The sequence below is a fragment of the Phragmites australis genome, chromosome 19 (assembly GCF_958298935.1).
Source record: "Phragmites australis chromosome 19, lpPhrAust1.1, whole genome shotgun sequence".
In the NCBI taxonomy this organism is placed as follows: Eukaryota; Viridiplantae; Streptophyta; class Magnoliopsida; order Poales; family Poaceae; genus Phragmites; species Phragmites australis.
In genome coordinates this window covers 17526104-17538251 of record NC_084939.1, presented here as the reverse complement: position 1 = coordinate 17538251, position 12148 = coordinate 17526104, and the positions used below count along the sequence as shown (strand labels likewise).

At 42.7% G+C, this 12148-nt stretch overlaps 1 protein-coding gene across 2 annotated transcripts; it reads right to left on the bottom strand.

Annotated features, from left to right (window-relative positions):
* Window positions 1–1221: 1221 nt before the first annotated feature.
* On the bottom strand, window positions 1222–11593 carry LOC133900384 (calmodulin-interacting protein 111). Of its 2 annotated transcripts, XR_009906530.1 has the most exons (11): window positions 11235–11593; window positions 10573–10731; window positions 9688–10499; window positions 9410–9599; window positions 8242–8449; window positions 7360–7814; window positions 6787–7213; window positions 1955–2035; window positions 1643–1833; window positions 1354–1548; window positions 1222–1259 (listed from the first exon to the last, which is right to left on the bottom strand). XR_009906530.1 is itself a non-coding variant. In XM_062341501.1 (10 exons), exons 1-10 carry the CDS (start codon window positions 11511–11513, stop codon window positions 1408–1410), a joined length of 2943 nt encoding a protein of 980 aa, XP_062197485.1. In that variant the 5' UTR covers window positions 11514–11593; the 3' UTR covers window positions 1222–1407. The 2 variants fall into 2 exon arrangements, 1 of the variants encoding a protein (XP_062197485.1); XM_062341501.1 differs by having other exon boundaries at window positions 1222–1548.
* Window positions 11594–12148: the final 555 nt, after the last annotated feature.

The window sequence follows — 12148 nt, the reverse complement described above, 5'->3', positions numbered from 1 at the left end:
CAGCTGAAACTATGAGATAATTCAATTATGCGATGCACAATAGCCCTGTGCGTCAGCAGTGCTGTGGCATATGGACTATACGGGTTAGAATTCAGAAGCTTGGCACCAAGAGATGAGCCGCTTCGGGGCCCTGGTAATATCCATACCACGGATCGCCTCACCAATCGTCTAGGGTTTGAGCTCCTATCGCGCACAAGCATCTTTATCCTTCAGGTTAAAGATGGTTCATTCGAGCGGGAAACGCACCTCGGTAGCGTGGTGGTCGGGCTGCACCGGGAGGACGGCGCAACCATCCGCAAAGAGGCGCCGCTTCGCCTTGGGGCTACCGAACCCTCCGCCTTCAGCGGCTGCCTCGTCGCCCCCGCTGCTGCAGGAGGCCGCCGCCAACGAGGCCGGGCCGACACTGAGGGGGTGCTTGCGGGAGACGGCGCAGCCGCTGCTTGCTGCACTCATAGCGGAGTGGTGTTGTTTCATCGATTTTCTCTGACTTAAGCACGGTTAAGGTAGGGAGAAACAGTAAAATGTGAGAAAGGGAACAAAACTGTGACCGTAAACACTTTAGTAATTCTGTTGATTCACTGTGTTTGTCTTACTGTTTATGCTACAGTGTAGTATAAAGTCCCTGTCCACAGCGATTTCAAGTCGAAGGATCCCCTTCCTATTTTGCCGGTTCGCACCAGAATGGGTCGAGCAATAATAAAACAAGTGCGGTTTTCCTTTTCGCAAGTTTGCGAATTGAGGCTCCCAACTCTCCGCGTTTAAATTTTGCGGGCTTCATTGCAAAGAAAAAAAGAAAAATAAACGAAAGAAACTCGTGGGCTTTTGTTTCCTCAGCGTAAAAATTTGAAAGAAATAAAAACATGTATTCAAATTTTCTGAAGATACGATATTCTTGTGAAAATTTTGGTATTGCATCTTTTTTCCGAGAAGGAAAACAACAACAAAATCTAGGATCATTTCCTATCACAACGTGTTCAGGCTCCACACATAGCACAGGGCCATCGCCGATGGAAATAGGCGTTCATGGAGGAGGGTGTTTTTCTTGACGACAGAATTCCCCCAGACGCTGAACATGCTGGACAAGATCACATCGCAACTGTTACTAACATGGCCCAAAGTTTCTCAAGGTGGAAAAAGCGAATAAATGAAAACCATAACGAATAGCAATCAGATACATCGACCAGACGAAGAGCGCAAATGAAGCAGTAAGACACCAACGAATTAAGTCATGAACTGATTCTATCTGGGTATAGTGGTACCTAATAAAAGTAAAGAACCCATGTCAGTGACGCCAAAAGGCGATGGAAACGAGATTAGGTATCACTTACAAGTTACAACAAAATCTGTATTTACATTTAACACTCAAGAATCTTCAAGCTACAAAATGGCAGAAGTCCCCCAGCATTATTACTTTCTCTGTGGCACATCATCCACAAATCTTCGGAACCGCTCTGCAAGTTCTTGGTAAAACTTAACATCTAATGGCTTTATTCTGTTGATTGCATGCTTGAAATGTCTGATTGCTACTTCTGGAATGTCAAAGTTCTCCTGTTGAAAATAGAGTAGTTCATCAGTGAACTTCTGCCACCACCAGTGAAAATGAAGATAATCATGTTACCAGAATGGTGAAGGAGTAGCTTACATCAAGCGCAGCAACAGCAGCTTCCCTGCAGACAAGCTTTATGTCCGCACCTGTGTAGCCTTCTGTAAGTCTAGCAAGTTCATTTAGATTCACGTCAGGACTGCATGGCATTCTGCGCGTATGAATCCGGAAAATATCTTTACGATCAGCTTCATTTGGTGGTTGCACATCAAGCAGCCTATCGAAACGACCTAGGGCATACATCGTTCACAAGGTCAGACCAAAGGATTGTGGGAAACATTGTATGTGTAACCCAAGCAGTGCATTTAAGCAGTAATATAAGTAAATAGACAGAATAATTGGATAAATAACCTGGCCTCAGAAGTGCATGATCAATTTTGTCAGGACGATTTGTAGCTGCAATAACAGTAACACCAATTCTTTGGTCCAAACCTGTTGCCTCAACAGAAATTATGCATAGTCAAAATTTATGAGACCAATAGGAGTTTGTAAATAACATAATAAGTTGAATAGCAGGTCATCATCAGATTTCAACTGTGCATAAGCACAGGTAAATGGCTAAGACTCCAATGATAAGAGGACCCCACCTCATCTCAGGAAACAATTATTGTTAGACACCACGTTTTCATTACCCACACCTTAGTCATGACATTCATTTTATGAAGAAAAAAAAACTTGAAATCACAAGCTAGTATTACTACTGTTTACCTACTCATTTTAACGCATGGGAGTGCGCCACCCATGACCTAGGTTCTATCCCAGGCATGGGCAAGGGTGAGAAGACCCTTTCTGAAACATATGTATAGTTGAATCAACAATGAGAAGCAAACAGTAGAACCTGAAGAATGTTAGAACCCTTTCTGAAAAATATGTACAGTTGTAATATCCCTAGACTATATGGGGTTTCTTGCATATTATCATATGTACATGTATATATATACTGTCTCGCGGCCTTCAGGAAATACAAGTGGCTATTCCTAACATAGTATTAGAGCTAGGGTTTCTTTTTGTACGCAACAACTCATCCATCTAGATCTAGTCCACATCTCCCCGTCGCGGCTTCCTCACCGTCGTGACTCCCACCTCCCCATCGTGGTTCTGACTGCTTGCTCGATCCGCTAGCGACCTAGACATCTTGCCCGTCCTGCTCCTTCATCTGCCAAATTGGTTGTCCCTCAGGTGGATCTACCACAGGAAGAGTCGGCCTCGCCCCATGTTGCCTTCTACCCACCACGCTGCCGGCCCGTGCCGTGCGCTACCTCCTACCTCGGTGTGTCGCGGTCCAATCCGACCTCCTCTCGCACAGATCTGCCTCCTGGCCGGTTGCCCAGCTCAATCCGAACGTCTATCGTCTCTGCTGGTTCTGCTACTCTCTCTTCTGTCACTGACAGACCACCTTCTATGCAGTCAGGTACTTTACCTTGGATTCTTGACTTAGGAGCATCTTTTCATGACCTCTAAATCTTCTAGTCTGTCTTCGCTTCTTCCTCTTGATTCTTATATTTATGTCGTTACCGTTGATGGTACTTCTCTTTCAGTTATTAGTTGAGACACCCTTAGCTCTTCTTTTAGCGTTGCTTATGTTGCTCGTGTTCCCCAACTCACCATGCAGCCTATGTTAGCTGGTCAGCTCAGTGACCAAGGTTGTCATGTTATCCTTGATTCAACTCTTGTTGTGTTTAGGATTGTCGCATGGGTGCTCCGGTTGGTACTGGATCTGGCATCATGATTCTCAGCGTCTATAGAAACTTGATTGGCTTTGTCTTCCTTCCGCTGTCGCCATCGGTCTCTCTGCTCCTCGACTAGTAGCTCCTTCCGACAGTGACGCCATCGTCTTGGTCATCTTTGTTGGCCACATCTGTCTTCTTTAGTTCATCGTGGCCTTTTAGAATATACCTCATGAGATGCGTCCTTAGATTGTTACGGTTGAAAACTTGGTAAATAGATTCAGCTTATCCTCATAGTGAGTCAGTCTCGCCGTCCTTTTGATATTGTTCACTCAGATGTATGGGATCCGTCTCCCTTCATTTCGAAAGAGGATCATATCTACTATATTATCTTTATAGATGATTTCTCTCGCCACACTTGAATTTATTTCATGAATTCTTGTAGTGAGGTGTTATCTAGATATAAGTGTTTCTCCACTATGATTTGCACTCAATTTAACACTCCTATTCATGTTTTCCGTGCTAACTCTGCTGGTGAATTTCATTCTGGGCATCTTCCCTCCTTTCTTGCTAAACAAGGTACGTTGTCTCAGTTCTCCTGCTCTGGAGCTATGCTCAAAATAATGTTGTTGAGCGCAAGCATCGTCATCTATTCGAGACTGCTCGTGCACTTATGCTGACATCTTTTGTTCCACCTCATTTTTTAGCTCAAGCGGTCCCCATTATCACATACTTGGTCAATATCTAACCCTCATTTACTCTCGAGAGTAGGATTTCTTTTGAGCGTCTATGTGGACACCATCCTGACTACTCTCTTCGTCTTTTTGGTTGTATTTGTTACGTTCTCGTTCCCTATGAACGTACCAAACTGACCGCTCTCCTGCTCTGGAGCTATGCTCAAAATAATGTTGTTGAGCGCAAGCATCGTCATCTATTCAAGACTGCTCGTGCACTTATGCTGACATCTTTTGTTCCACCTCATTTTTTGGCTCAAGCGGTCTCCATTGTCACATACTTGGTCAATATCTAACCCTCATTTACTCTCAAGAGTAGGATTTCTTTTGAGCGTCTATGTGGACACCTTCCTGACTACTCTCTTCGTCTTTTTGGTTGTATTCGTTACGTTCTCGTTCCCTATGAACGTACCAAACTGACCACTTAATCTGTTGAGTGTCTTCCTTGTTACTCGCCGAATGCATATTTCTTAGGATGTTGCTTCTGATTAGTCTCGCCCCTTCTATCCTCGTACCTCTCCTTCCACTTCTTCAGCATTCTTGGTCGAGCCACTGTCTTTTCTCACTTTTCCTGCCACACCTGTTCTTGTTTCTTCTTCTCTTCCCTGGGCACCGTTGGCACCTTCTCCTGCTTTGCCTTCTTTGATGCCCTCCACACCTTTAGCCTCCATGTCACATGATCCTCCTTCTGGTCTTGTTGAGCATTTTACTTTCCACTACATTATCGTGCTGTCTCCTATCCTGCTATGTCACCTTCTGATAAACCATCTACTTCTAGTGATTCAGTTCCTCTATCTTCTCGCTATTCTCTTCATGATCGCCATTCGATTCGACCTCCTGGTCACTTTGGCTTTGTTGGTGCTATTCATACGCGTCTTCTTACCGTGATGATGTTGTTCATCAGGAATAGTGCATGCGATGGCTGAAGAGCTTGCTGCTCTCGAGCACACTGGCACATGGGATCTTATTTCGCTTCCACCACATGTTCGTCCTATCACGTGCAAGTGGATCTATAAGGTTAAAACCCGCTCTGATGGTTCTCTTTGAGCGCTATAAGGCTCGTCTTGTCGCTCGTGGTTTCTAGCAGGAGCATGGTCGCGACTATGATGAGACTTTTGCTTCAGTAGCCCACATGACCACAATGCACACTCTTCTTGTCGTTGCTTATGTGCGCCAGTGGTCTATCTCCCAACTTAATGTCAAGAATGCATTTCTTAATGGTGAGTTACGTGAGTAGGTCTGCATGCACCCACCGCCATGGTATTATGTTACTAAGGCCATGGTTTTCGTATCATCGCTCTCTCTATGACCTTAAGTAAGCCCCTTGAGTTTGATTTGAGCGATTTTCTTCTGTGATCATTGTTGTTAGTTTTTCTGCTAGTGCTCATGATCCTGCGCTCTTTGTTCACACTTTCTTTCATGATCAAACTCTTGTTCTCTTGTATGTTGGTGACATGATCATTACAGGAGATGATTCTAAGTATATTGCCTTTGTGAAGACTCATCTTAATGAGCAGTTTCTTATATCCAATCTTGATCCTCTTCACTACTTTCTTAGGATTGAGATTTCTTCTACTACTAAGGGTTTCTTTCTGTCCCAAGAGAAGTATATTCGGAATCTTCTTCATCGTGCTTCTCTCACTGATGAGCGCACTATTAAGACTCACATGAAGCTTAATCTTCAGCTTCGGTCCACTGATGGTGAACTTCTTGCTGATCTCACATGCTATCGTCATCTAGTTAGGAGTCTTGTTTATCTTGGTGTCACTTGTCTTATACTTCTCATGCACTACACATCCTTAATCAGTTTGTTTTGCTCCCACTCAACTCCACTAGTCATCTCCTGCATGTGTTGCGCTATCTTCGTGGGACTATCTCCCGTCTCTTCTTTCCACGCTCCAGCTCTTTACAGCTTCGTGCTTATTCTAATGCTATTTGGGCTAGTGATCCTTCTGATCGCCGGTTTATTTCTGCCTACTGTGTTTTCCTTAGTGGTTCTCTCATTGCTTGGAAGACTAAAAAGCAAACCGCAATTTCTTGTTCTAGTGCAGAGGCTGGGCTACGAGCCATGGTATTGTTGACAGCGGAGCTCAGTTGGTTACGGTGATTAATTGAGGATTTTGGTGTTCTTCTCCTGCACCTACTCTTTACTCAGACAGTGCAGGTGCTATCAGTATTGGTCGGGATCTGGTGAAGTATGAGCTCACCAAGTATATTGGTGTTGATGCTTCTTACACGGACACATGTACAGGATGAGGTGATTGCTCTTCAGTATGTTCCTTTCGAGCTTTAGTTGCTTGATTTCTTCACAAAGGCACAAAATACAGCTCAGCACAAGTTCTATCTCACCAAACTCAGTGTGGTTGATCCTCCATGAGTTTGAGAGGGATGTTAGGTACATATGTTGCTCTGTGTAATATCCCCAGACTATAAAGGATTTCTTGCATATTGTCACCTATACACGTGTATATATACTAGCATAGGACTTTCAGGGAATACAAGTTGCTATTCCTAACAAAAAAGATTATAATGCAGCTAACGATTGATTAACCATTGACTAGAAACATCAAAATCAGATTTGATGCTTGGTTTGTATACAGTCAACAAAATACATTATAGTTATTTGGCAACCTCTAATCACAAGTTTAACACACTTAGGTGTCTTCTTGTGTTAATGGAGAAATAAGGCGATTAGAATATAGCCTTAGGTAATTATTGGCGAGTTGCTGGACAAACATGAAGGATCAAAAGAGGAGTTTACTAATGAAGTACTGAAACTCACCATCCATTTCCACAAGCAACTGACTGAGTACCCTATCAGCAACAGATGTGCCATCATTTTCATGCCCACGAGTTACTGCAAGCCCATCTATTTCATCAAAAAATAATATTGCCGGTGCATTAGCTCTCGCCTTCGCAAATAGCGATCTCACTGCCTTCTCAGAGTCGCCAACCCATTTGCTGAAAAGTTCAGGACCCTTAACTGCAAGGAAGTTCAATTTTGCTTCAGAAGCTACAGCACGAGCCATCAATGTCTTGCTGCAACCTGGTGGTCCTATCATTAGCAATCCTCTGGGGGGTCGGATCCCTATACGTTCAAATGCTTCTGGACATTTCTGTGGCCATTGGATGGCTTCAATTAACTGCTTCTTGACACTGGATTGACCACCAACATCTTCCCATTGTACCTTGGGAAGCTCAAGCATTACCTGTATAGAAGATGATTGAGTCATTAAAATCATTTTTCTACAGAGCACATGTATATATATATATATATATATATATATATATATATATGTATATATTCATACAAGAAGGCAACAGTTACAGTCTTGACGGTGGATAGAAGTGATACCTCACGCATTGCACTTGGTCTAACTTTCATTTTAGCCTTCTCAAAGTCTTCAGTGGTCACTAACAATAGCTTTTCATCTTTCTCATCATCAGATTCACTACTTTTAGTGTTATTACCCTTGGTGCAAGGAACATCCTCTGCTGACATGGTCAACTTTGAGAGAGATGATGATAATGACCTTATTTGATAGCCGAAAGGACCATCAGTCTCTTGATTATTACACTTATCTACAATAGTGTCAGGATGACCAAATTGTTGAGTTAAATTTTCTTTTAGGCTGATGTAACGGCGAAGAGCACTCAATGCAGCCTCATTGCATAGTGCGGCCAGATCAGCACCCACAAATCCATGGGTGGCCAGAGCAAGGGACTCGAGGTCCTCACTAGTAAGAGAGTGGTGAACTCCAATTAGAAGATGGTGAAGTATGTCCAGCCTCTGTACCGGAGATGGTACTCCTGCAAACCAGTTTCAAGACAACAAATCGTGATCAACTTGGTTTTAGACTCAACAATTTATCAACTGGACAACCATGTTTATGCAACATTAGAAGCATCAAACATCTTTTAAATTTCATACCATCTATAAGTGCATGGACAACCTTAGTTTAGCAAAAGTTACAGCAAATAGCTACTAACAACATACAAATTAACCCTACTGGGAACGATAGAACTTACAATAAACTTATAAATATTGGCCAACCCTAAAAGCATGATGTTACCACAAAAGAAGAAAGGAAATGGTCCTTAATGTATTCTGCACATTCATAAGCAATTGGTTTTAGTTGCAGGCACATTACTTAAAAAGCATTATGTGACATGTGACTAAATCAACAGCTGTTTTTTTTCTTTTCGAAAATACATGGATAAAATCATAGTGTTCTACCTATTTCAATTTCTTTATCCAATCTTCCAGGGCGTCGCAACGCAGGATCAATACTATCAGGACGATTTGTAGCAGCTATCAATATAACACGATCGCTAGGGCCTATCTCATCCATCATTTGTAACAGAGTGGCTACCATTCTAACAGATAACTCCTCACCCCCATCCTTTCTTGCTGGAGCAATTGCATCCAATTCATCAATAAATATCTAAAAAAATGAAGATACATGAGATGAATACATGATAAGTTACAATGGTAAGAAAATGGGCTAAGAATTCTAATTCACACATCAGTGAAATATTTGAACCATAGTAGTGCAATCGTTGCTAACTAAATACTTGAACCATAACCTTAGATAATCAGTGAAATAAACAATTTGATATATGTCCTGACTTATATGCAATGTTTCAGAGAGGATAAACGAAATATCTCGATTATTCGCAAAAAGGATTCTGCCTTTTTTTTTCAAATTGTTTCAAATATATCAATATCAGTTTAGATATGGCAATTTTCCAATTTCGCAAGAAAACAATGAAGCGAATATAAAAAAAAGGAGGATATGCTTCTAAATATGAGCAATGGAATAGTAAAATAGGCAAGTTAACAGCTTTGGTAAGACACTTCTATCGATGCTTAGGGGCATACAACTAAAAATATACTTCCAACTGGAATTAGCTCCTTGTAAGCATCACCAAAAGAAAATGAAGCTTTCATAATTCGTAGACCATAGGAGAATTTTGCTTTAAGAATTAAGATGGAGAAAATGATGACATAGAGTCAAGTCAAGTCAAGTGATTTCCCCCTTTAGATCTCAAGAAATAGCAAAAAGTGTAACGAGTTCAGTTTCATAAATTTAAATAAAAGATTTAATTTTAAGAGTTTAGAGTAGCAGAGGATATCAAGATATTCGGGCTGCTTGGGCTCAGCAATACAATGTTACTCATAAAAAATCTCCATTACTAGTAAATACCCTTCCATGTTGAAAGCCAGGATAGGTATCGTTTAAGAGACAAGTTCCAAAAGTCATCAACAGAAGATTGCTCTTTTTTCATCCCATGTAATACAAGGGGGAGGAGATTTTTCTTAAAGAGGTAACTCTAGTAGGTTTCTATGTACAGTTGGCATGACAGTAAAAAAGATGCAGCTGAGCATTAAAAGAAAATCTAACCACAGAAGGGGCAGCTTGCTTAGCTGAAGTGAAAACATCATACAATGTTTGCTCACTTTCCCCGAAATACTGACTGATGATCTCTGGTCCATTGATTGTAAAAAGGTTTACTCCTGCATCATAGGCACAGGAAGAAGCAAGAGAGGTTTTCCCTGTTCCAGGTGGACCATAAAGAAGAATGCCTTTGTACCTGAAAACAATCAACATATTAACTATATAATTGAAAGAATCAATTTTTTAGCTGGATCTAGGGGGAAGTGTGTATCTTCAAACTGTACCTTGGCAAACCAATTTGATCAGCCAGTGAAAATAAAATGATTCCTTTTATAGTTTCTAACTCTTTAGATAATCCACCAAGCCTTGGAGCACGATTGGAATCTTCAATTCTTGTATCAGCAGATACAGGAAATTCGAATGGCAAACCTGGCTTATCCGAGCCAAGCTTCTCTGAGTACACTGAATCAGATAGATGCACTTTTGTGGTTTTGTCAACAAAGAATAAAATTGGGGCTTCCCCTAACTTAGCAGAAACCTCTGCAGTCAACAGTGAATTGCCTTTCTCATACAAACCATCCAGAGCAGAACTATCTAATTCTGCCCCCATGACCACAAACAAAGACAATTTTCCACACAATGACAGCGGAACGCAGTTTCCTTTCAACAAGTGCCTACCACTGAGCCACCGCGTTGCAGAAGTCTGCAGCAACTCGTTAACTTTCTCATCTGCTAATGCTGCTCTAGCAGTGGTTGGATCCAACCACAAGGAAGAGACACTATTGGATGCAAAATCATGGGACTTATTCCTGAGCAGTGGAGATGATGGAATCTTCATAGGTGACTCCATCACCATTCCATTTCTTCTAGAATGGCAATCAGACTCTGATTCAATACCACTGGAAGATCCAACCTTATGTGGAACTAGACTAAGGTAAAGATTCTTACATTTTCTTACCCGTAAAATCTCGACATTAACAGTTTGTGTTTCGTACTGAGGTGTACATAGCGGGCTAATAAACAAAGATCGACCTACTGAAGGGTATCCCAGGATACAAGAAAGATCCCAAGAGAGCTTGATGCCATTCTTTTGAACCTAGTAAGAGAATCCAATCAAAACTTCCACTCAACACTTCGACATCAAGAGAAGAAAAATAGAAAAGAAATACCTCACATGAGGGGAAAACTGTGGCGATCACAAAGTTTCTCCCAGCTTCACCATACATGAGATCATTGTCCACATCAAGATCAAAGAATCTATTGCACTCAAATAAATTATCTAGGGGGAATCCATGTAGTTGGTCACTACTTGATGACATTAGTGATACCTACAAAAAAGGAACCATGCCTCAGCTTAGTTATCCTAAACAAAGACATATACACAAGTAAACTAGTAAGTTTGTGCCTCAATGGAACTCATGGGAACCATTAAGATCAGTTTTACAATCAGGATACCACAAACCCTAAGTTTCCCCCTGCTACACAAATTCTACATAGAAGCCAAACTGAAGCTCATAACTCATAAGACCTGAATGATCTTCAGTGCCTTCATAGCTACAACATACATCCAAATTTCAGCAGCAAGCTGCAATTCTTTGTGGATATTGCACATGAATCATCATGTTCTATCAACAAGACTTTACAGCATCAAGACAAACAGAACACCAATGAGACATCGTGGTGCATAGATGTGCACAGTCAAAGGTAAGCTCGCCAGCTACAACAACCTGATTCGATGCTAATTGCAGTCATGGAGGCTCCAAATCTACTGAAATAAGTAGTCCAAAATTAAAGAACACGGCTGGCACGCAGAAGAGAAGCATGAGCTTACGGAGACGAGGCACCCAGGCCGCAGCCCGGCGGCGACCATGGCGGACTCGGAGAGCCAGAGCCTCCCCTCGCCGCCGCCGCGGCTCCCGCCCCTGGGCGCCACATCGGCGACCGTGCCGGCGAAGCAGTCGGCGCCGCCTCGGGGCACAAGGGCCGGGTACCGAGCTGCGGCGGCAGCAGCGGTGGATGGGAGGTCGAGGCCGCCGCCGGAGTCACAGGTGGGAGGCGTGCGTGGGGACGCCGCCGGCTGCTGCTTCTTCTTGCCGCCCTTGGGAGGCATGGCGGCGGCGTCCGGCGAGGTCTTGTGGGTTGGTAGGGCTTAAGAAGGTTTTGCGTTTTAGTCCTTCTTCCTCGAATCGGCGCGGAGGCGAGCGGTGCGGCGGAGAGGGCACGGCGGCGAGCACTGGGCCTGCCTGTTTGGGGGAACCGAGCCAGATCCGGCCTGGAACAAGTGTTGGTTGGGCTAGGGACCGGATGCGATTATGGGCTGCCAGAAGGGATATCCGTCGGGGGGAAATAAAACTTGTGGGCGGAGCCCATGAAGCACGCGTGGGGTAGTTTTAGGCCCAAACGTGCATGTGCGATGACCCCAGCAAGCATAATAATACGAGATCCATAATATTTCGGAGACGTTTACGTGTACTAACAACTTACGTGTAATGGTGCTTGCAAATTATGTGTAAACTTGCTCATGAATTATCCCACATAAATTGTAACAGGATATATCATTGAAGTCTCAAAAAATTCATTGAAGCTGCTATCAAACACTAGCCGAAGTTGCTACACTATCAACATAAGATGCAACCATAAGTTGAAATTTAAAATTAGTACATAAGTTTTTACAAAGTCACTACATAAGTTGTTACAAAGTTACTGCATCATCACGAAAGCGACATGTTTAGCTCATATTGATTT

Bases quoted from the DNA above. Each gene is read 5' to 3' on its own strand.
- LOC133900384 (XM_062341501.1), bottom strand. From the start codon at position 11,513: ATGCCTCCCAAGGGCGGCAAGAAGAAGCAGCAGCCGGCGGCGTCCCCA. The intron at 9,600-9,687 runs GTACAGTTTGAA...GATTGTTTTCAG, and splicing joins GATCAAATTGGTTTGCCAAG to GTACAAAGGCATTCTTCTTT. The intron at 7,214-7,359 runs GTATCACTTCTA...TCTTCTATACAG, and splicing joins GACCAAGTGCAATGCGTGAG to GTAATGCTTGAGCTTCCCAA.